The sequence below is a fragment of the Chlorocebus sabaeus genome, chromosome X (genome assembly GCF_047675955.1).
Source record: "Chlorocebus sabaeus isolate Y175 chromosome X, mChlSab1.0.hap1, whole genome shotgun sequence".
Classification (NCBI taxonomy): domain Eukaryota; kingdom Metazoa; phylum Chordata; class Mammalia; order Primates; family Cercopithecidae; genus Chlorocebus; species Chlorocebus sabaeus.
Window position 1 is genome coordinate 50,433,233 of NC_132933.1, and position 21,395 is coordinate 50,454,627.

Genomic DNA, 21,395 nt, shown 5'->3' on the forward strand with positions numbered 1-21,395 from the left:
ATTTTTTTTTAGTAGGAACAGGGTTTTGCCATGTTGCCCAGGCTGGTCTCAAACTCCTGACCTCAAGTGATCTGCCCCCCTTAGCCTCCCAAAGTGTTGGGATTACAGGCGTGAGCCACCACACCCAACCAATGGAATTGTTTTGAGAGTCCAAAAGTAAAACAACATGACTAATCTCAACTGAATTTTGACAAAGGTTCCAAGACAATTCAGTGGAGAAATAATAGTCTTTTCAACAAAAGGTGCTGGGCCAACTGGATAGCCACATATAAAAGAATGAAGTTACACTCTTACCTCTCGCCTTATAAAAAATTAGTTCAAACTGAGTCAAAGACCTAAATGGAAGAGCTAGAACTATAAAACTCTTAGAGGAAAATACAGGGATAAATATTTGTGACCTTGGATTACAAAAGATTCTTAGATTCAAATGACTCTTGAATTCAAAAGATTCTTAGATATGACACCAATACCAGGAGCAGCAAAGAAAAAGATAATCTAGACTTCATCAAAATTAAAAACTATTGTGTTTCTTTTCTTCTCTCTCTCTCTCTCTCTTTTTTTTTTTTTTCCTTTTGAGACAGGGTCTCGATCTGCGGCTCAGGCCGGAGTGCAGTGGTGCAATCTCGGCTCACTGCAACCTCCACCTCCCAGGTTCAAGCAATTCTCCTGCCTCAGCCTCCTGAGTAGCTGGGACTACAGGCAGGTGCCGCCACACTCGGTTAATTTTTTGTATTTTTAGTAAAGGCGGGGTTTCACCATGCTGGCCAGGCTGGTCTCAAACTCCTGACTTCAAGTGATTCACCCGCCTTGGCCTCCCAAATTGCTGGAATTACAGGCATGAGCCACTGTGCCTGGCCAAACACCATTGTGTTTCAAAAGGCACCATTATGAAAGTGATTAAAAAATCCACAGAATGGGCTAAAATATCTGCAAATCATATATGTAGTGAGGGATTTCTGTCTAGAATATATAAAAACGCTTGCAACTCAATAATAAAAAGAAAAATAACTCAAATAAAAAGTGCACAAAGATCTGAATAGACATTGATCCAAGGAGGATATACAAATGACCAGTAAGCACATGAAAAGATGTACCACATTATTAGTCATCAAGGATATGCAAATAAAAACCACCATGATATACCACTTCACCCCCACTAAAATGGCTGGAATCAAAATTTCAGATAATAACAGATGTTGACAAGAATATGGAGAAATCAAAACCGTCATACACTATTGATAGGAATGTAAAATATTCAGCCACTTTGGAAAATAGTTTGGCAGTTCCTCAAATGAGTAATCATATTGGAATCATAAAGCTTAAAAACATCATGCTAAATAAAAAATCCAATTTCCAAAGAATACATATTATACAATTTCATTCCTATGAAATGTCAAAATAGGGAAATCTATAGACAGAAAACGTATTAGTAGTTGCTTTGGTATGAAGAGGATGGGGGACTAGGAGAGTGATAGCAAAAGAATAGGAGGTCGCCTTTTTTTTTTTTTTTTGAGACAAAGTCTCTCTGTCGCCCAGGCTGGAGTGCAGTGGCTCCATCTCCGCTCACTGCAAGCTCCGTCTCCTGGGTTCAGGCCATTCTCCTGCCTCAGCCTCCGGAGTAGCTGGGACTACAGGCGCCCGCCACCACGCCCGGCTAATTTTTTTGTACTTTTAGTAGACATGGAGTTTCACCGTGTTAGCCAGGATGGTCTCGATCTCCTGACCTCGTGATCCACCCGCCTCAGCCTCCCAAAGTGCTGGGATTACAGGTGTGAGCCACCGCGCCCAGCCAGGAGGTCGCTTTTGGAGGTGATGAAAATATCCTAAAGTTGACTGTGATGATGATTGCATGTATCTGTGAATATACTAAAAACCATTGAATTTTACACTTTAAATGGGCAAATCTTATGGTTTGTAAATTGTATCTCCATAAAGTTGTTTCTAAAAGATCAATTGAGGCTGGGTGCAGTAGCTCACGCCTGTAATCCCAGCAATCAGGAGGCCGAGGTTGGCGGATCACCTAAGGTCAGGAGTTTGAAACCAGTGGGGCTAACATGGCTGAACCCCCATCTCTACTAAAAAGAAAAAGAAAAAGAAAAATTAGCTGAGCATGGTGGCATGCACCTGTAGTCCCAGCTACTCTGGAGGCTGAGGCAGGAATATCCCTTGAACCCGGGAGGCAGAGGTTGTAGTGAACCAAGATCGTGCCACTGCACTCCAGCCTGGCTGACAGAGTGAGTCTCCATCTAAATAAATAAATAAATAAATAAATAAATAAATAAATAAATAGAGACTTAACCAGACTTGGTTATTATTTGAATATGAGGGACAATGTAAAGCGATTCAAGGATAATAGCCACGTTTCTGGGTTGGTCAATGGGTGAGTACTAAGGTAAAAAACAAAGGAAAATAAACATGTCTAAGGTGAGAAGAAGTGATGAGAGAGAGAGAGGAAGAAGAGAAGAAGAAGAAGGAGGAGGAGGAGGAGGTGGAGGAGGAGGAAAGAAGAAGGAGAAGAAGAAGAAGGAAGAAGAGAGGAGAGAGAAGAAGGAAGAAAGAAGAAGAAAAAGAAGAAATAGTAGTATTAAGGGCTTCTGAGTTGAGAAAGCCAATATAGTAAGAATGGTCAGTGGAGAGTGTTCCTCAGGCCCTAGCATAAATGAAGAGGTATCAGAGTGGGCATGGACTGGCAGATAGTGACCCTGCAGCAAGATGAGGCTCTTCTGGGTGACCTGGAGGTGAGACAGTTAGGGTGAGGGTCTCAGTATTCTGCACTACAAAAGTCAGGTGAGAGATAGCAAAAATGTCCCAAAGAGGCTTTTCCCTGGGGTGGGTGAAAAAGAGAAGAGAGCAAGCAGATTTGAGAACTGCTCCCCACTCCTCCCACCTCCTCAATTACTTCTAGGCTTTTCTTGGAATCTCTCACCACAGAGCTGTAGAAAAGCCCTATTCTGGTTTCCAGAATGGGAAGAGACCTCCCAACTATGCTCAGAAGTGAGTCACTAGGTGGGAATTTGGGGAAGAAATGGAGGGAAGGAGGTAAAGTGATATATTAAGGTCACCACCTTGGTCACATGTCCATCTATATTTTTGGAGTAAGCAACAGAATTAGGAGTCTGAACTTAAGAATTAAGAAGCTCTGTAATATAACAGTGGAAGATCAGCACCTTCCCAGCCTCTTGTCAGGGCAGGGATGCTCTATCTCTGCATCACTCAACCTGCCTTGGCCTCACAGCTCTTCCTTTTGCTTAGGTCTTCAAACCATCAACAGTGAAAGCCACTAATTTTAGCAGGTGGCATTAGTTGTCAGCAAATGTTTTTTTATATTTAATGAATGTTTATTATAATAGAATAAAATAAAAATGTTTATTAAATTTGAAATTTGTCTCAGAAGGATAAAAAGGTAGATTATTTACGTGAAATGGCCAAGATCTGACAACAAAACTGTTCCCTGAAGATTTACTTCACAGATTATTTTGAAAACACCAACTGTGTTCAGGAAAATTTTCTCTCCTTTTTTCCCATAAAAATTTCAAACAAGTGAGAATGCTCTAAAAATGATGGTGTGGAGCCCAGAGAAAATGTTTTCTGTGTGCTATAGATGAACATAAACTATATATAAATATATTACTTTCCCAGGTTGAAGTGTTTCTTTCAAAAATAAAATTTGATTATTTTCAATTTTGTGAAGCATGCTGATTTTTAAAAAGGAATTAAAGAGGAATTATTAGGAAGCATATACACAGCCATGGAGAAGAGGAGAGAAAGCAGAGAAGGCCAAGGCCAGGGTCCGGGGGTTTGGGGTGGGGGGAAGGAAGGGTACAGACCCTCCCGAGTAACCGAAGATGGGTAAACTCCAACCGCAAGGCGATGATGCCACTTGTGGGCCCTCAGATTGGAGAGGACAGAGATGAGTGACGGGGCTGTGCACACTGGGGCACCGCGCACAGACGGGAGGAGGGGGGTGTCTGTGTGTTCCAAGAGGGGAGTACCAGCTGACTGGCCGCCGGCCCGTGGGGGTTGGTGGGAAGGAGGGTGAGTTTGGCGGTGACGCGCGGCCCTCACGTGACCGGGAGCTGCAGAGCGACGCAGCCTTCGGCGCAGTCGTCACTCGCGTCTAGCTACCAGCTCCCCGCTGCCCTGCGCTCGGCGGGCTGGCATCCGGCCCAGGGGAAAGCGGAGCAGGTAAGGGCCCTGGGGCCGGCGCGCCCTGACCAGGCCAGTAGCTGCTTACCGACCCCCTGACGGGCGCAGAACAGCGCAGGGGGTCCCGGCCAGCTTTCTCCACAACCCAACATTCTTGGGAACATAGTGGTCCCCTGGGGTGGGGAAGCAGGGGCGGCTGGGGCTCCAGGGGCAGCAGAGCAACCAAGAGCGATGGAAAACCATTCCCGAGTCCTTGCAGGAAAACGGTGAACACCACGGGGGGCGGGGCGGCCGAGGGTGGGGACGGGGGGCGGGAGACGCGGGGCGCTGGCAGTGAGGAGGGCCCTGAGCGGGGAAGGAGCCGGGTGCCCGCGGTTCCTCGCTAGCTTTCCGCTGCAGCAGCCCCCGCTCCCCGCACCCCAGCCCATCTGCAGGTCTGCGGGGCCAAGTGTCCCGGCGGCGCACCTCGCGGCGAGAATCGGGAGAAGGAGGAGACTGCAAGGATAGGCCCAGGTCAGTACGAGGGACGGTGGTGGGGACGGGTGCAGAGTCCAGTCTGAGGTCCCCTCCCGACTCCCCCATCTCTCGTCCTCCATTTTGGTGCCTACGGAGATCTAGGGATGGATCTGTAGGGAAAATGGTGGGTTTGTGGGGAGGGAGGGGAAGACACGAGAGGTCGGGGGGTGGGGTGGGGGGGCTCGAATGGAGGCCCCCTAGTGGGCGCACTAAGCCTCTCTGGTGGGAAACATGAAATTAAAACAAAACATGTTGATATCCATGACGTGGAATTCTGAAAAATGAATATCCATGCCTCTGTCCTCGGTACTGAAGCGTTCACCAGCTGTTCAGCCCCTTCTCTCTCCTTTTGTCTCCTAGGAGTAATGGAGTCCAAAGACAAACGAGCGGTAAACAATCTCAGCATGGAAAATACCAACCAAGAAAATGAAGAAAAGGAAGAAAAGGAGCAAGTTGCTAATAAAGGGGAGCCCTTGGCCCTCCCTTTGGATGCCGGTGAATACTGTGTGCCTAGAGGAAATCGTAGGCGGTTCCGTGTTAGGCAGCCCATCCTGCAGTATAGATGGGATATGATGCATAGGCTTGGAGAACCACAGGCAAGGATGAGGGAAGAGAATATGGAAAGGATTGGGGAGGAGGTGAGACAGCTGATGGAAAAGCTGAGGGAAAAGCAGTTGAGTCATAGTCTGCGGGCAGTCAGCACTGACCCCCCGCACCATGACCATCACGATGAGTTTTGCCTTATGCCCTGAATCCTGATGATTTCCCTAAAGTTATTAGGGAGACAGACCCCTGCTTTCGAAATTTACATGTTCATGATGTGCCCTTGTTGTAAACCTTTACCTGTCACTTGTTTACGTGGGTCTCCTATTACCAGCTTCTAATTGAATATTGTGTTTTTGAACCAGTCTGTAAGATTTTTGTTAGCAGAAGAATTTTACCTATTGCATGGAAAGATGCTCATTATATATTGTGAAGTTAATAAAGCAGCTTTAAAAAACAATCTCTATATTCTTTTTTTGTTTAAAAAATTATATTAATCTACTTAATACATGAAAAGTACTGAAATTAAATATACCAAAGGATTAATATAGGAACTCATTCTATTGGATGGGTTAATGTATTTTTTATATTTTCTGTAATTTAAGAAGAATTGGAAACATTTTTAAATAACCTTTGAAAGCAGTAGAGTCACTTAATAAATACTTGCTGATCAGCACTACTCACAATAGCAAAGACATGGAATCAACATAAATGTCCATCAGTGAGAGACTGGATAAAGAAAAATGTACATCATGGAATATTATGCAGCCATAAAAATAAAGAAATCATGTCTTTTGTGGGAATATGGATAGAGCTGGAGGCTATTATCCTTAGCAAACTAATGCAGGAACAGAAAACCAAATACTGTGTGTTCTCATTTATAAGTGGGAGCTAAATGAAAACCCATGAACACAAAAAAGGGAACAACATACTGGGATCTGTAGGGGTGGAGAGTGGGAGGAGGAAGAGGAACCTAAAAGATAACTATTGGGTGCTGTGCTTAACACCTGGGTGATGAAATAATCTGTACAACAACCCCCAACCTGCCCCCGGCCCATGACAGGAATTCACCTATGTAACAAACATTCACATGTACCCTGGAACCTAAAAGTTTTTTTAAAAAAAGAAAAAAAAATACTTGCTGATCAAATTTGGATCTCTTAGCCAGGTAAATAAACCCAGGACCTTGTATAAATTGGGGGTGGCATTTCCTTCACATGACTGGAATGAGGTCATTTGTGTGAGACCTGTGTTTACCTGTTTTTTCTCCCATCCACACCTATTATGCAAGACTCCTATCCTCAGATTTTTCCCTTCAGATATTTAGCAGAGTGCTCAAAGTAGGTCTCACTAGTCCAGCATACCTCCTGTTCTCAGGATTAAGATGTCTGTTGGTCATGCTATGATTTCTTCCTGACGAGGCAGGCACTTAACCAAAGTAAAATTAATAATGACTGAGTCAGGAGCTCTGAGTTTTTGTCTTGGTTCAGTTTTTAAACAAGTAAATAACTTTGGACGTGTAACTTAGATTACTTGCCATTCCTAAAGGAACACTGGGTTCATTTAGTAATGTCACAGTGTTTCCAAAACTATGCTAATCTGCCACCTGTGTGAGAATCACCAGGGGACTTTCTTGAAAATGTGGATTCATACACATTATTAGTCGCCACCATGCCTGGCTAATTTTTTTGTGTTTTTTAGTAGACACGGGGTTTCACCATGTTAGCCAGGATGGTCTCCATCTCCTGACCTCGTGATCCGCCCGCCTCGGCCTCCCAAAGTGCTGGGATTACAGGCGTGAGCCACTGCACCTGGCCGGTATCAATTCTTAAATGCCATAATAACTTGTAGAATATAAAGGTGAATATCTGGATTCAGTTCAGGGAAGCATTAAAATGTAAAGGATGAGATCATGAAAAAAGCATTAGATTTATTACATAACAATTTGAATTTTGTTATCTTTTGTGGGATATTAGGTGATTTCTTTTGTACTCAATGTATTTTTCTTAACATGGATTATGTTAAAAAGAAATACAAGCTAACAACAGATCCAGATCCAAAGAACTATTCAGTGAGCTTACAAAAGCAAATGAAGCACATAAAAATTCCCATTGACAGAACTGAGATATGCAAATTTCACGTTAGCCTTGGATAGAGTGTTCATGCCTTAGTGTAATTATCCCTCCTATGGAGTGTAGGTAAAATCACTGTCTTACTTTTAATCAATAGAACACAGCAAAAGTGACAGGATGTCACTTCTGTGATTATGTTACAAAAGATTGTGATTGTCATCGTGCTAGCAGATTCCTTGTCTCCCTTCCTTCTTCCTCCCACTTGCTGGCTTTGATGAAACAAGCTGCCATGTTGGAGAGGCACATATAGCAAGGAATTGAGAGTGTTCGCCAGCCAACAGCCAGTGAGGAACTGAGGCCTTCAGTCTAATAGTCCTCAAGGAATTGAATCCTGCCAAAACAACAAAGGTGAGTTTGGAATCAGATTCTTGCCCAGCTTAGTCTTCAGATAAAACTGTGGTCCAGGCTAACATCTTGATTACAGCCTTCTAAAAGACCCTGAGGTGGAAGATCCAGATAAGCCACATCCAGACTTTTGATTCACAGAATCTCTGGGATAATAAATGAACGTTCTTGTAAACTGCTAAATTTTGGGGTGATTTGTTACACAACAATAGATAACTAATACAGTCTCTAAAGACTTTTAAAAACAACCACAGCACCATTATCACAAATAAAAATGGACAAAAATTTCTTAATGTCCAGTCAGTATTCAAATTCTCAGTGGTCTCATATAGATAGATAGATAGATAGATAGATAGATAGATAGATAGATAGATGGAGTTTCACTCTTGTTGCCTAGGCTGGAGTGCAATAACACAGTCTCAGCTCACTACAACCTCTGCCTCCCAGGTTCAAATGATTCTCTTGTCTCAGCCTCCCAAGTAGCTGGGATTACAGGTGCCCACCACCATGCCTGGCTAATTTTTGTATTTTTCATAGAGATGGGGTTTCACCATGTTGGCCAGGCTGGTCTCGAACTCCTGACCTCAGGTGATCCGCCTGCCTTGGCCTCCCAAAGTGTTGGTCTTACAGGTGTGAGTCACTGCGCCCTGCCAGGTCTCTTTAATTTTTAACCTCAAACTATGTAAACTAACACAAAATTAATTATGTGCTTGAGGAACACTATTGGCCTCATCAAGTTACAAATAACAAGAAACACCTAATGTAAAGCCTTCTACTGAGAAGCTGACAAAAGAATGCGTGTTTGAAAAAATGCCTCAGATCCAACATAGGTCTGGGGTCACAGACTCTGAAAGTCTAGCACATGATAACAGAAAAGCTGATCTGTTTATGCAATGAAAATTTAAGACAGTCTGAGGATAAGGAAGGGTCATCACACACAACTGAGTAATCCCAAACAGTCATTTGATACTCTGATATCTGCATTTTTCAGAAGTCTTGTCAAATAGTTACATGTACTCAGATTTGTCAAAGTAACTTGTTTAACTCTAGAAGAAAAAAAAATATCTGCATGGTGGCTCATGTCTGTAATCTCAGCACTTTGGGAGGCTGAGATGGGTGGATCACCTGAGACCAGGAGTTAGAGACCAGCCTGGCCCACATGGTGAAACCCCATCTCTACTAAAAATATGAAAACTAGCTGGGCGTGGTGGCGGGTGCCTGTAATCCCAGCTACTTGGGAGGCTGAGGCAGGAGAATTGCTTGAACCCGGGAGGAGGAGCTTGCAGTGAGCCGAGATCCCACCATTGCACTCCAGCCTGGGTGACAGAGCGAGACTTTGTCTCAAAAAGGAAAAAAAGGAAAAGTGGCTGCAGGCTGATAAAGTCGGAAAGATGCAGGCATAAATTACAAGATTACCATTCACTGTTGCCATTGAGTATATACCTGCAATGACAAGTTGTATTACAGTGCTATTAGAGGAAGCATGGGACTGAGACAACAGGATAAACCAACAAGCATAAGAAACCATTTCATCAACCAGTTTGATTGAAGAAGGGATGGAGTATGTCACCACGATGTCATTTTTTTTCTCAAGATGCACAAAATTTAGGGGACTAACATAAATACAGTAGGCCCTTCATATCTGTGGGTTCTGCATCCATGGACTCACCCAATCATGGATTGAAAATATTTGGAAAAACAAATTCCATAAAGTTTCAACAAGAAAAATTTGAATTTGCAATATGCAAGTACTACATTGAATTTGCATTTAACAAAGTTATATGTAGGCATTGCATAAGGTATTAAAAATAATCTAGACATTGTGTAAAGTTTACAGGAGGATGTGTATAGGTTATGGGCAAACTCTATGTCATTTTATTTAAAGAAAATGAGCATCTGCATCTGCATATTTTTATATTCCTGGGGGTTCCTGACACCAGTCCTCCATGGACATTGAGGGACAACTGACTGTACATGAAGGACATAATTGTGAGTCTTCAGGGCCTCACATTTTGGAAATAAAGATGTCCTATGAGAGTTATAAATGAGTAAATCTTATAGACAACAGACATGATTTTCCATCTCTGTGGATAAAGCAGGAAAATATCTGTGAATATGATACTGAAAAGATTGGGTTCATCTAGTCAACATCATCTGGAAGTAGTCCCATGGAGGTGGGGCAATGGAAGTGCTTCAGTAAGAGAAATAATAATAATAGTATGCTCTCATGAGCAGAGGCTTGGAGATCCTTTGAAACAGCATGGGGTTGAAACAAAACTTGAAGACCAATGACAAATTTTAGAATATTTTAAGGAAAGGAACTATGAAATAGATGGCATAAGTGTAGGGTAAGAGGCAGCTTCAGAGAGAAGGAAAGATGCAAAAACAGGGCACAAACCAATGCAGAAAGAGCTGAAGGGGGTTCTGCCGGTAATATTCGACTAGCCCAGTGAAGAAAATGCATTCAATACAGATCAGAACAGCTGTTAACTAATGGATACTTGAGGTACTAAAATGTATTTTTTTTAAAGAATAAAAAGCAGCTTCATTCCACGGGGAATTTATAGTAAACTGTCCCAAAAGAACTAGAAAATAAAATTCTTATGAATGTTAAAGGAATAAAATTTACCACACAAGCTATGAATCAATATAATCAGTTGAAGGAGGTAGTGAGAGTTTGAATTTCAAAAGATAGTATTTACAGAACCAAAGGAAAAGGTAGATGGGCAGATATAAAGACAAGCTTTCTATCAGATGTCTTAACAAGGACAAAGGCAGTTGTGTATTGATAAATGTTTAACAATTGAGTTTCCATTAAACTATTTGTAGTGTTAGCCTATTTCCACTATGTAAATGCTCCGGCTACAGTTGATTTCCAGCTACCAACATGATGTCACTTAATGCAGAGTTGAGAAGGGATGTGCACAATTTGCTGTCAAGAGCACACCACTTGCTTAAAGGCCTCCCTCATCAATGTGATTAAAAGGGGAACATTCCCATGCAAAGAAAATGAAAGATGAAAGTGAGAAAAGGAAATACGTGTTGTAAACGAGATGTAGGATGAGCATAAATGAGGGGAAGATGAAATAAAACGAGATCAAGGTAGACAGAAGTCAGCTGTATACAGTACTCTTATGAGCAAAAGGGCCAAGAAAAGTGTGTGAGAGTGTGTGTGTTGTGCGTTTGTGAAAAGTGGGGGTAGGTGTAATGGTGGGAAGGGATAGATTGGTTGATTACCTAGACATGGATACTCCTAGGCAGTTTAAAGGAGTGTTTGTAGAAGCATGGACTTTGGAGTCAGGAGACCTTACTTCAAATATTGGCACCACCACTTACAAGCACCGTGTGTGACCTTAAACAAAGTTGGTCAACCTCCCTTAGCTTTCTTTCTTTTATCTATGAAATGCAGAAAGTGTTTAGCAAGATGCCCTTCACATGCTAAGCTCTCAGTAAATGCTAGCTGTTAATGTTATAAAGCAGTAAAATGAAAAAATGCTTTTGATTCACTAAAAATGGGTAGTCTAATCTTTCAAAGTTAATAACATTAGTGGGTTTTAAAAAGTATTTATTGATTCCAGATGTCAAAATTTGGCCTAAAGAGGATCAAATCTGACAAGCACATAGTTTGTATCACACACTGATGTATGATTTTTGAATCACTGCTGATATTTAATAATTGATAAATTCCACAGGAAAAATCAAGATTTTAGATTTTCATGAAAAATCAGGAGTTTTGTAAACCCTGGGGTTGCATTCCCACATTGCATCAGTTGACTGGAGGTATCCTAGTGTTGGTTTCAATCCTTTAGAAAGGCAGGTGTTTCTGTTTTACTTTCCTTACTCAGCTTTAAAGAAAGAAAAGCTTGTTCACATTACCTACTTACTTTCCTGGCCCCCAGAGGCACTTCAGTTTGTGTTCTTTAATTCATATCAACTGCATTTCAAAAGTGATATGAAGCAATGGTTCAGCAAATGATTGAGATTCAGACCAATGTGGAATTCAGTACTTTTTATGTTCCAAATCTGCAATTTACAATAAAGTAACCATGAGCCATATTTGGATATTGAGAACTTAAAAAGTGACTAATGCAATTGGAGATGTGCTAAAAGTATAAAGTACACACAGGATTTTAAAGACATAGTACAACAAAGTGAAATATCAGTCATTTTATATTGATTATATGTTGAAGTGATAGCATTTTGGATATACTGTGTTAAATATATTATTAAAATTAATTTTATCTGTTTCTTTTTACTTTTAAATTACGTTTACTACAAAACTTAAAATTAGATTTATAGTTCATAATATATTTCTATTAAATAGCACCATTCCAAATCATTTAAAAGATATACCATGTTTTTAAAATTAAAAAAACTTACTTTAAAATGCCTGATAAAAATGATAAACAATCATTTTGGAAAACACAAAGAAAGAAAAAATTAAAAAATCTTAATTCTACTAAATATTATTAAATATTTCAGTTTCTTTTTGTTTAGTTTTTTCTACACGAAATATTCATACATAGAATCTTATTCTATAAAAATTGGATCATACTGTATATACTATTTTACGTTCCTTTTTGACTTAACATTTAAACATAATCTTGGCTGGACACGGTGGCTCACCTCTGTAATCCCAGCAGCACTTTGGAAGGCTGAGGCGGGCGGATCTTGAGGTCAGGAGATCCAGACCAACCTGGCTAACACGGTGAAACCCCGTCACTCTTAAAAATACAAAAAAATTAGCCGGGCGTGGTGGCGGGCGCCTGTAGTCCCAGCTACTCGGGAGACTGAGGCTGGAGAATGGCATGAACCCGGGAGGTGGAGCTTGCATTGAGCCGAGATCATGCCACTGCACTCCAGCCTGGGTGACAGAGCGAGACTCTGTCTCACAAAAAAGAAAAAAACAGTGAGCTGAGATCCAGCCACTGCACTCCAGCCTGGGCCACAGAGCGAGACTCCGTCTCAAAAAAAAAAAACAACAAAAAAAACCAAAAAACAAAAACATAATCTTTTTGCAATGTTTTTAAGAATTCTTGACCAGGCGCGGTGGCTCAAGCCTGTAATCCCAGCACTTTGGGAGGCCGAGACGGGCGGATCACAAGGTCAGGAGATCGAGACCATCCTGGCTAACACGGTGAAACCCCGTCTCTACTAAAAAATACAAAAAACTAGCCGGGCGAGGTGGCGGGCGCCTGTAGTCCCGGCTACTTGCCAGGCTGAGGCAGGAGAATGGCGTAAACCCGGGAGACGGAGCTTGTAGTGAGCTGAGATCCCGCCACTGCACTACAGCCTGGGTGACAGAGCGAGACTCCGTCTCAAAAAAAAAAAAAAAAAACAAAACGAATTCTTTGAAACAAAGTTGTTAAATGGATTAACAAATTGAGTACAATAATAATAAAACTGGGAGAAAATACAGATAAGTATTTAATTCAAGTATGTTAAAGGCATTTCTCAGCATATGACTCAAGGAAATTAAACATAAAATAACTGATTTTATTACATAAAAAACAAAATTTTGTATAAGTACAATGCAAAAACAAGCAAATGAAATACTGAATAATATTACATGTAGGAAAGACAAAGGATTAATATTATAACTATAAAGTAAATTGATTCAAATCAATCAAGGAAAGGGGAACATATAAATATAAAATGGACGAAAAAAGGAAAGGTAAAAAATTTTATGACTGACTAGTAGACACATGGAAAAAATGATCAATTTCATCCACGTCTTAGCTCAAGCTGCTATAACAAAATACCATAGACTAGGTGGCTTAAACAACAGAATTTTACTTCTCACTGTCTGGAGGTTGGAGTAAGAGTGCCAGCATTGTTGAGTTCAGTGAGGGTTTTCTTCCCAGCTTGTATTATACATGACTTCCTTCTTGCTGTATCTTCACAGGCAGAGAAAGAGATCCTGTGTCTCTTTTTCTTTTTATAAGGCCACTAATCTCCTCCTGAGAGCCTTACTCTCATGATATAATCTATCATATAACCCTAATTACCTTCTAAGGATCCTACCTCTAAATACCATTATATTGGGGATTAGGGCTTGAACATATTAATTTTGAGGAAACAGAAACATTCAGTCCACATCAGCTAGTAATCAAGGAAGTGCAAATGAGAGCAGGTAACATTTTGAAGTATCAACTTGGCAAATAATTTTGATAATAACATCAGCCAACATTTATTGACCACTTATGATCTAAGTGCTTTACATACCTTACTCATTCAATTTCCCTAACCATATAAATTGTTTATGGATACTAGTATAAGGAGATTGGACCACATATTCAAAGCCACATTACTATATACTTATGAGGCTGGAGTTGAACATAGACAGTCTGACTTCTGAATCCATGACATTGTTAATTATTCATACCTAGAGATGAGGGTTCAGAAAAATGGGCAGTTTCGTACAGTGCTGGTGAGAATAAGAACTGGTACAACATTTGTGGAAGGTAGGTTGGAAATAAGTATTAAAAGAATTTCTATAACCTAGAAATTCTATGCCTATTACTGTACTATAACAAAAGTGAGTAGTCATACAAATAATCTGTACTTGGACTTTGAAAATATCCAAGTGATTAAGAAAATGTGGCACATATACACCATGGAATACTATGCAGCCATAAAAAAGGATGAGTTTGTGTCCTTTGTAGGGACATGGATGCAGCTGGAAACCATCATTCTTAGCAAACTATCACAAGAACAGAAAACCAAACACCACATGTTCTCACTCATAGGTGGGAACTGAACAATGAGATCACTTGGACTCGGGAAGGGGAACATCACACACCGGGGCCTATCATGGGGAGGGGGGAGGGGGGAGGGATTGCATTGGGAGTTATACCTGATGTAAATGACGAGTTGATGGGTGCTGACGAGTTGATGGGTGCAGCACACCAACATGGCACAAGTATACATATGTAACAAACCTGCACGTTATGCACATGTACCCTAGAACTTAAAGTATAATAATAATAATTAATAAGTTAAAAAAATCCAAGTGTGCAAGAATGTAAATATATGCAATAATAGGATGTTTATTTTAGCATTTTTGCAAAACCAAAAAGCTCAGTAAGACTTTAATGCTTAGAAATAATGGGAAGGATTAGTACATTAAGATGCAATAATACTCAGGAAAACTATACAGCCATTATAAATAATGGAGTAGTTCTGAGCAGAATGAAATGGAAAACTCTTTAGGCAATATTGTTATATCAATTATATTGCATAGGGAGTTTTAGCTTTATATAAAAAATAATCCCCTTAAACTAGCTTAACTATTAAGGAAGTTTGTGATCTCACATAGCAGGAAGAGCACAGTAGGTAGGACAGGCATCAGGGGCCATTGATTCAGTAACTAAATGAAGTCATTAAGGATCCAGGTTCTTTCCATCTCTGGTCAGCTTCTGCTGTGCCTGGTGTCAGCTTCATCCTAAGGCTGGAATTACCCCTAATGTAATAAGATGGCTGTTTATTGTGATAGAGTGTACATTCTTCTTTGTTTCTGTCTCTCAGGAGAGAGGGGAAAACCTTTCCTAACTATGGAATAAAATGCCATCCCTTCAATATGATCAGGCCATTTTAAGAGGGTTGTCCGCCCTCAACCAGTAATGGCCCTTAGGTAAATTCCAGGTATTGACAGTTTCAGAATAACTAGGACTTGTCCCCGAAGCTTGTGGTGAAGTGGGATGGTGTTGACATCCAGATATTTGGAGTTCTGTTAGGGAGGAAGAAGGAAATTTATGTTAGGTAGGTATAGATGACACTGGGAGCCTCAAACATAGGAATGGCTGAGGATACTATGGACTCCAAGAGGACCTGGTGAGAGGTGAAAGACAGCAAGAAGACATACTGAATAATCTTTGGAAGGAAAGGAGGCAGGGCATAAATAACTGAGGCAATCCAGAAAGTGCCAACACCCAGGGGAGGAGAGAAAAAAAAATAGAGGATCAAGAGACAGAGAGAGAGAGAGAGAGAGAGAGAGAGAGAGAGAGAGAGAGAGAGAGAGGCTAAATATATGAATCAATAAAAGCTCCCCAACTGAAAAAAATCTGAAGGATCCCTGGAGCCCTGGGGTTAAAACTGGAACAAGGAGCATTTTTCAGAGTACCAGCTCTGACAAGGCCATTCACTAGAGCTAAGTGGAAGTCATGTGGGTCTGTGCCCACAGGATGCCCACAAAACCAGTCATTGAGGAATAGAATCAAGTGAAGAGAACTGCAAATAGATACATTCTTTAGAGTTGTCACTCTTATGACATACACAGCACTTCCCTTCCCATAATCTTGCCCTGCTCTGTGGACCATGTTGGGCATCCCTCTCCTTCCAGGAGTAGTTAGAAAGTCAGCATTGAATGTTGTTGCACAACATCCCTGAAAAACAAACACTTTGGTTGTCTCAGCTTTGAATCTTGCTGAGGTTTGCAAGGGCTTCCACTGGACACTGTTTGTTCACTTGTTAGGCTCATAACATCCACTCCAGCCAGGCTACTCTCTTTACTTCACTAGCCCTTTCCAGAACACCTCAAACAACAACAAAAGAAAAACAAAAAAACCCCTCCAATCCAATCCACCTTTCTAGATCGGACCCAGATTCGTCTTCCTCACAATAGCTTCTCTGGCTCTACAGATACTCCCCTTCTCTGACTTTTATTGAGCTGACAGGACCCCATAGTTTTTCCACTTTTTTTCCCTTGCAGTTGTTATATGCAAGAGTGGACCTGCACAGGCATCCCATGTTCTGCTCCCACCCACATCCCATGATGCCTTAAATTATGTTTCATAATTGTTTTGTATCTATCACAGATCTTAGGCCACTGAATAATCAGTGAACTGGTCTTTCAGTTTCTCCTGTTACCCTTCTCCAATCCAGTCTCTATATGGCAATCCAAGGAACATTTTTTTTTTCTTTGACACAGAGTCTCACTCTGTCGCCAGGCTGGAGTGCAGTGGCGTGATCCTGGCTCACGGTAACCTCTGCCTCCTGGGTTCAAGCGATTACCCTGTGTCAGCCTCCTGAGTAGCTGGGACTACAGGCGCGTGCCACCACACCCGGCCATTTTTTTTTGTACTTTAGCAGCGACAAGGTTTCACCATATTGGACAGGATGGTCTCGATATCCTGACCTCGTGATCTGCCCCCCTTGGCCTCCTACAGTGCTGGTATTATGGGCAGGAGCCATCGCACCCGGCCAGAACATTTTACGAGGAAATTAGAGCATACACCTCCCCTCATTATATCCAATAAATGCCTCTGTTGCATTCAGGTAGTTAAAAAATAAATAAAATCCTTCAGGCCCTGTAAGATCTGGCTCTTGGCCACTACTCTGACACAGGTACTCTTCCCCTTCATTGCTAAGCTCCAGCCACACTGCTTTCCTTTAGTTCTAAATGGGCTGAGGACTTTCCTGCCTTAGAGCCTGTGCATTTGCTGTTTCTCCTAGGAGGCAAACTACACTCCTGCCCTGGCTAACAACTATTTACTCTTTAGGACTCATCTTAAATATCATGCCTACTGTTAGGGACAAGCTGCCCCAAAAAACTTCTTGATACTGCCAACACTTCCCCCAAACCTCTCCGTGCTGCCCACCCCTCCCCCTAAACACTGCAACTCTTCTCCTTCCCCCAAGCCTCCACTATGCCCTTATCTAGGTGCTGCAGTGAAGTCAGCATCACTTATCAGACCTTGCTGCAATAAACAAATCCCAATTATAAACCATCTGGACCACACAGGGAGAGGTCGTGGGAAGCATAAACAAACTTTACCTACACCCTCCTGTAATAAATGTCACAAGATGATATGTGGCAAAATTAACCAGCAAACAACCCCAGGGTCTCTCTCCCCCATCTAAATCCCTCATTTTGTAAGCTCAGGGCTGCCTCCTCTGTCTGTAGTGGAGTAGCCAGCAGGTTCAATAAACGTATTTGCCTGACTTTGGGTCTATTCCTCCTTTCTCTCGGCTGACCTTACATTCTGGTACCAAAACCCAGGAAGGTGATAGACTCTGGGCAGGACTCTCTCTCTCTCTCTCTCTTTCTCTGCAACAATGTAAAAACTGATAAACTGAAAATACAACAATTCTTAGACTATGAGAGAATTGAGGTCACAGGGCAAACTATTGTTCCCTCAAATTGGAGAGACAGACAGGTGTATACAAAGAATCACAGCTTACCTGGAGCAGGAGCCCAGGAGCAGAAACCACCACAGGAGCTTGTACCACGGTAGGAAAACATAAACCATAATTGACAAATTACTGAAGGTTCAGTGTAGACAAGATTAAGAGTTGGAAACTCCAGGTGGGCTCAGTCTTAGCCTGTCTCCACCTCTACTTTTGTGTGTTTATGTCTGAAGCCCTACCAGTTTCTCACAGTGAAGATCAGAAAAAAATACCTTCCTGCTTCTGACAAGGGGATGCTAAAAGTAAGCATTCTGATACATACCCAGAATCTTTCGTTCTTCTTAACAAGACCTGCTATCAAGAGAAACAAACCAGCCAGGTGCAGTGGCTCATGCCTGTAATCCCCCCACTTTGGGAGGCTGAGGTGGGCGGATCATGAGATCAGGAGTTCGAGACCAGCCTGGCCAACATACTGAAACCCCATCTCTACTAAAAATACAGAAATTAGCTGGGCATGGTGGCATGCATCTGTAGTCCCAGCTACTCGGGAGGCTGAGGCAGGAGGATTGCTCGAACCCGGGAGGTGAAGGTTGCAGTGAACCGAGATCACGCCACTGCACTCCAGCCCGGGCTACAGAGTGAGACTCTGTCTCAAACAAAACAAAACAAAACAAAACAAAACAAAACAAAACAAAACAAAACAAAACAAAGAAGGGTACCTCAAGGCATTTAATAATCAAACTCCCAAAGGTCATGGATAAAGGAAGGATCCTAAAAGCAGCAAGAGAAAAGAAAAAAAATACAGTGGAGTTCCAATACATCTCACAGCAGATCTTTACATTTACATTAGAAACCTTACAAGGTAGAAGAGAGTAGCATGATGTATCTAAAGTGCTGAAGGAAAAAACAACTTTTACCATAGCAAAGTATATTTGGTGAAAATATCCTTCAAACATAAAGCAGAAATAAAAACTTTCCAAGACAAACAAAAGCTGAGGGATTTCATCAACATCAGACCTGTCTTACAAGAAATTCTAAAGGAAGTTCCTCAATCTAAAAAAAAGATATTAATAAGCAAGAAGCTATCATCTGAAGGTATAAAACTCATTGGTAATAGTGAGCACACAGAAAAACAGAATATTATAACACTAATTGTGATGTGTAAACTACTCATATCTTAAGTAGAAAGAGTAAAAGAAGAACTGATATAAAATAAGTATGACAAATTTCCAACACATAGACTGCCGAGACCAGCTCGGTCTCAGAGACCCTAACCCAGTGGTGCTAGAGGAATTAAAGACACACACACAGAAATATAGAGGTGTGAAGTGGGAAATCAGGGGTCTCACAGCCTTCAGAGCTGACAGCCCCAAACAGAGATTTACTCACATGTTAACAGCAAACCAGTCATTAGCATTGTTTCTATAGATATTAAATTAACTACAAGTATCCCTTATGGGAAACAAAGGGATGGGACGAATGAAAGGAATAGGTTGGGCTAGTTAACTGCAGCAGGAACATGCCCTTAAGGCACAGATTGCTTATGCTATTGTTTGTGGCTTAAGAATGCCTTTAAGCAGTTTTCCACCCTGGGCGGGCCAGGGGTTCCTTGCCCTCATTCCCACAAACCCACAACCTTCCAGCGTGGGTATCAGGGCCATTATGAACATGTTACAGTGCTGCAGAAATTTTGTTTATGGCCAGTCTTGGGGCCGGTTTATGGCCAGATTTTGGGGGGCTTGCTTCCAACATGTCCCCCTTCTCTGATTTGCAAATTGATAAAAGCAAGGGCAGCTTTGTCACGGTGAGCTACTTCTTGCAGGAGTCGGGATCCACATCTGCAGGGTTTACAAAGACAAACGACATAGATTAAAAGCACAGTTATCATTGAAATCACAGAGCTTCCAAGTGTTTTTATCCATTTTAATGGGTTACTAGCTGCTAATTTGTCTGCAGCTCCTTCAAGCACTCCAGTTCCTGGCATTAAGGTCAGGTGTGCCTGGGATGCTTTAAATATTTGTTCTTTTAATTTTGCTATATCCAAAAACAAGTTTGTAGAGTGTTCTTCTAGATGCTTTTTTATTCTTTCCCAAATTTTGATCTTATTAAGAGCATTTAATAGTTTCCACAAATCCTTATGTTTAGCTCCTAGAGCAGGCCATATCATTTGAGGCTGAGGTGCCACTATACCGCCATGGTTCCAGATAATAGGAACTTTTGCTGTACTTCTTATTATATCTACCATCTGACCATTTTGTTCAGATAATCTGAACATAGTGTGACCGTGGTATGCAGACTGAGAGGTGCAATTCAAGCTAAACATCCCCTTAGGGGACCAATTAATAATGATTCCATAGGAATCCTTGTGTAGCACCTCTGCCTGTTCTGCAAAGCAATGTTCCTAAACAAGTATGTTCATTTTTTCTAACTGGGTCCAATCCTGTTTACAAATGGGATTTTGAGGGCGGTATGCCTCAATTACAGGAGCAGATTTATTAGAGTAAATACTGAGATCACAAAGCACGTGTAACTGTGTCATAGAGTGATTGCATCCAAGCATTATTACCAGCCCTTATTGAAGGAATACTGACGGCAGTGGTGATAACCGCTATCATGGCTACCATTAAATTATTTATTGTGACTGGTTGTCCCGCTTTCCTCAGGTTTTCTTCTGCCATCTGTGACAGCTTCTTGATCTGTCCCCAGGTGAGTGGCTGTGTTCAACGGGTGTTGCTCGTGACAGTTGGGGTCCTCCTCAGTGTCAGTCTCAACATGGCTACAACCGGGGGGTCCTCGGGATCCTCCCAGAGTCTCTTCCTCAGCATCTGGCTCATGATAAGGTTTCAGGTGTCTTGATGGTATCCAAATCGGCTGTTGATTTTGGCCTGGAGAAATACAAGCATAATCTCTACCCCAAGTTATTATTTTACCTATTTCCCAAGTTTTTGTTATGGGATCTTTTCCCCAAATAATGCTAGATTCAATTGTGTATCAGCTGTCCTGTAATCCCTATTTTTCCTCCTTTTTTGTTTTTGTCAGCAGTTGTTCATCTATATGAAATCGTAACTGAGCAATTTCAATTAACTGTGTGGAATGAATCACGTATGAAGAATCAGAAATCACATTAACAGGCATATCAAAAGCAGTCAATACCTCAATTACAGCTACCAGCTCTGCTTTTTGAGTTGAAGTATAGGACGTCTGGAAAACTTTACTTTTTGAGTCAGAATAAGAAGCTTTACCATTACTAGGCTCATCTTTAAAAACATTCTCAGCACCTTCAATTGGTTTAAATTTAGTTATTTTAGGGAGAATCCAATTAGTTAATTTTAAAAACTGAAACAGCTTCGTTTTAGGAAAATGATTATTGAGAATACCCACAAAGTCAGCTAAATGGGTTTTCCAAGTAAGACTATTTATAAAAGGTTGCTGTATTTGTGCCTTCATGAGAGGGACAATAATTTTTCCAGGATCATATCCATGTAATTTAACAATCCAAGTTCTCCCAATCCCTATCATAGTAGCGATTTGATCTAAATAAGGAGTTAAAGTCTGTGAATTAGCATGTGGAAGAAAAAGCCACTC

The 21,395-nt window shown here is 41.4% G+C and overlaps 2 protein-coding genes across 7 annotated transcripts in view; one reads left to right on the plus strand and one right to left on the minus strand.

Moving 5' to 3' along the window:
• Positions 1 to 4,054: 4,054 nt before the first annotated feature.
• On the plus strand, positions 4,055 to 5,665 carry BEX1 (brain expressed X-linked 1). Its single transcript, XM_007992366.3, has 3 exons — positions 4,055 to 4,185; positions 4,570 to 4,659; positions 5,023 to 5,665. The coding sequence occupies exon 3, from the start codon at positions 5,028 to 5,030 to the stop codon at positions 5,412 to 5,414; it is 387 nt and encodes a 128-aa protein (XP_007990557.1). The 5' UTR covers positions 4,055 to 4,185; positions 4,570 to 4,659; positions 5,023 to 5,027; the 3' UTR covers positions 5,415 to 5,665.
• Positions 5,666 to 7,393: 1,728 nt separating this feature from the next.
• Positions 7,394 to 21,395, minus strand: part of LOC103232380 (ras-related protein Rab-40A-like) — a 186,544-nt gene continuing 172,542 nt past the window's right edge. For 3 of the 6 annotated variants that reach the window (XR_012091927.1, XR_012091929.1, XR_012091930.1), the window contains 3 exons: positions 12,309 to 20,695; positions 11,559 to 11,705; positions 7,394 to 7,668 (listed from right to left, as the gene is read on the minus strand). The gene's annotated coding sequence lies outside the window, so the exon portion shown is untranslated. The other 3 variants (XR_012091932.1, XR_012091931.1, XR_012091928.1) reach the window with 3 other exon arrangements.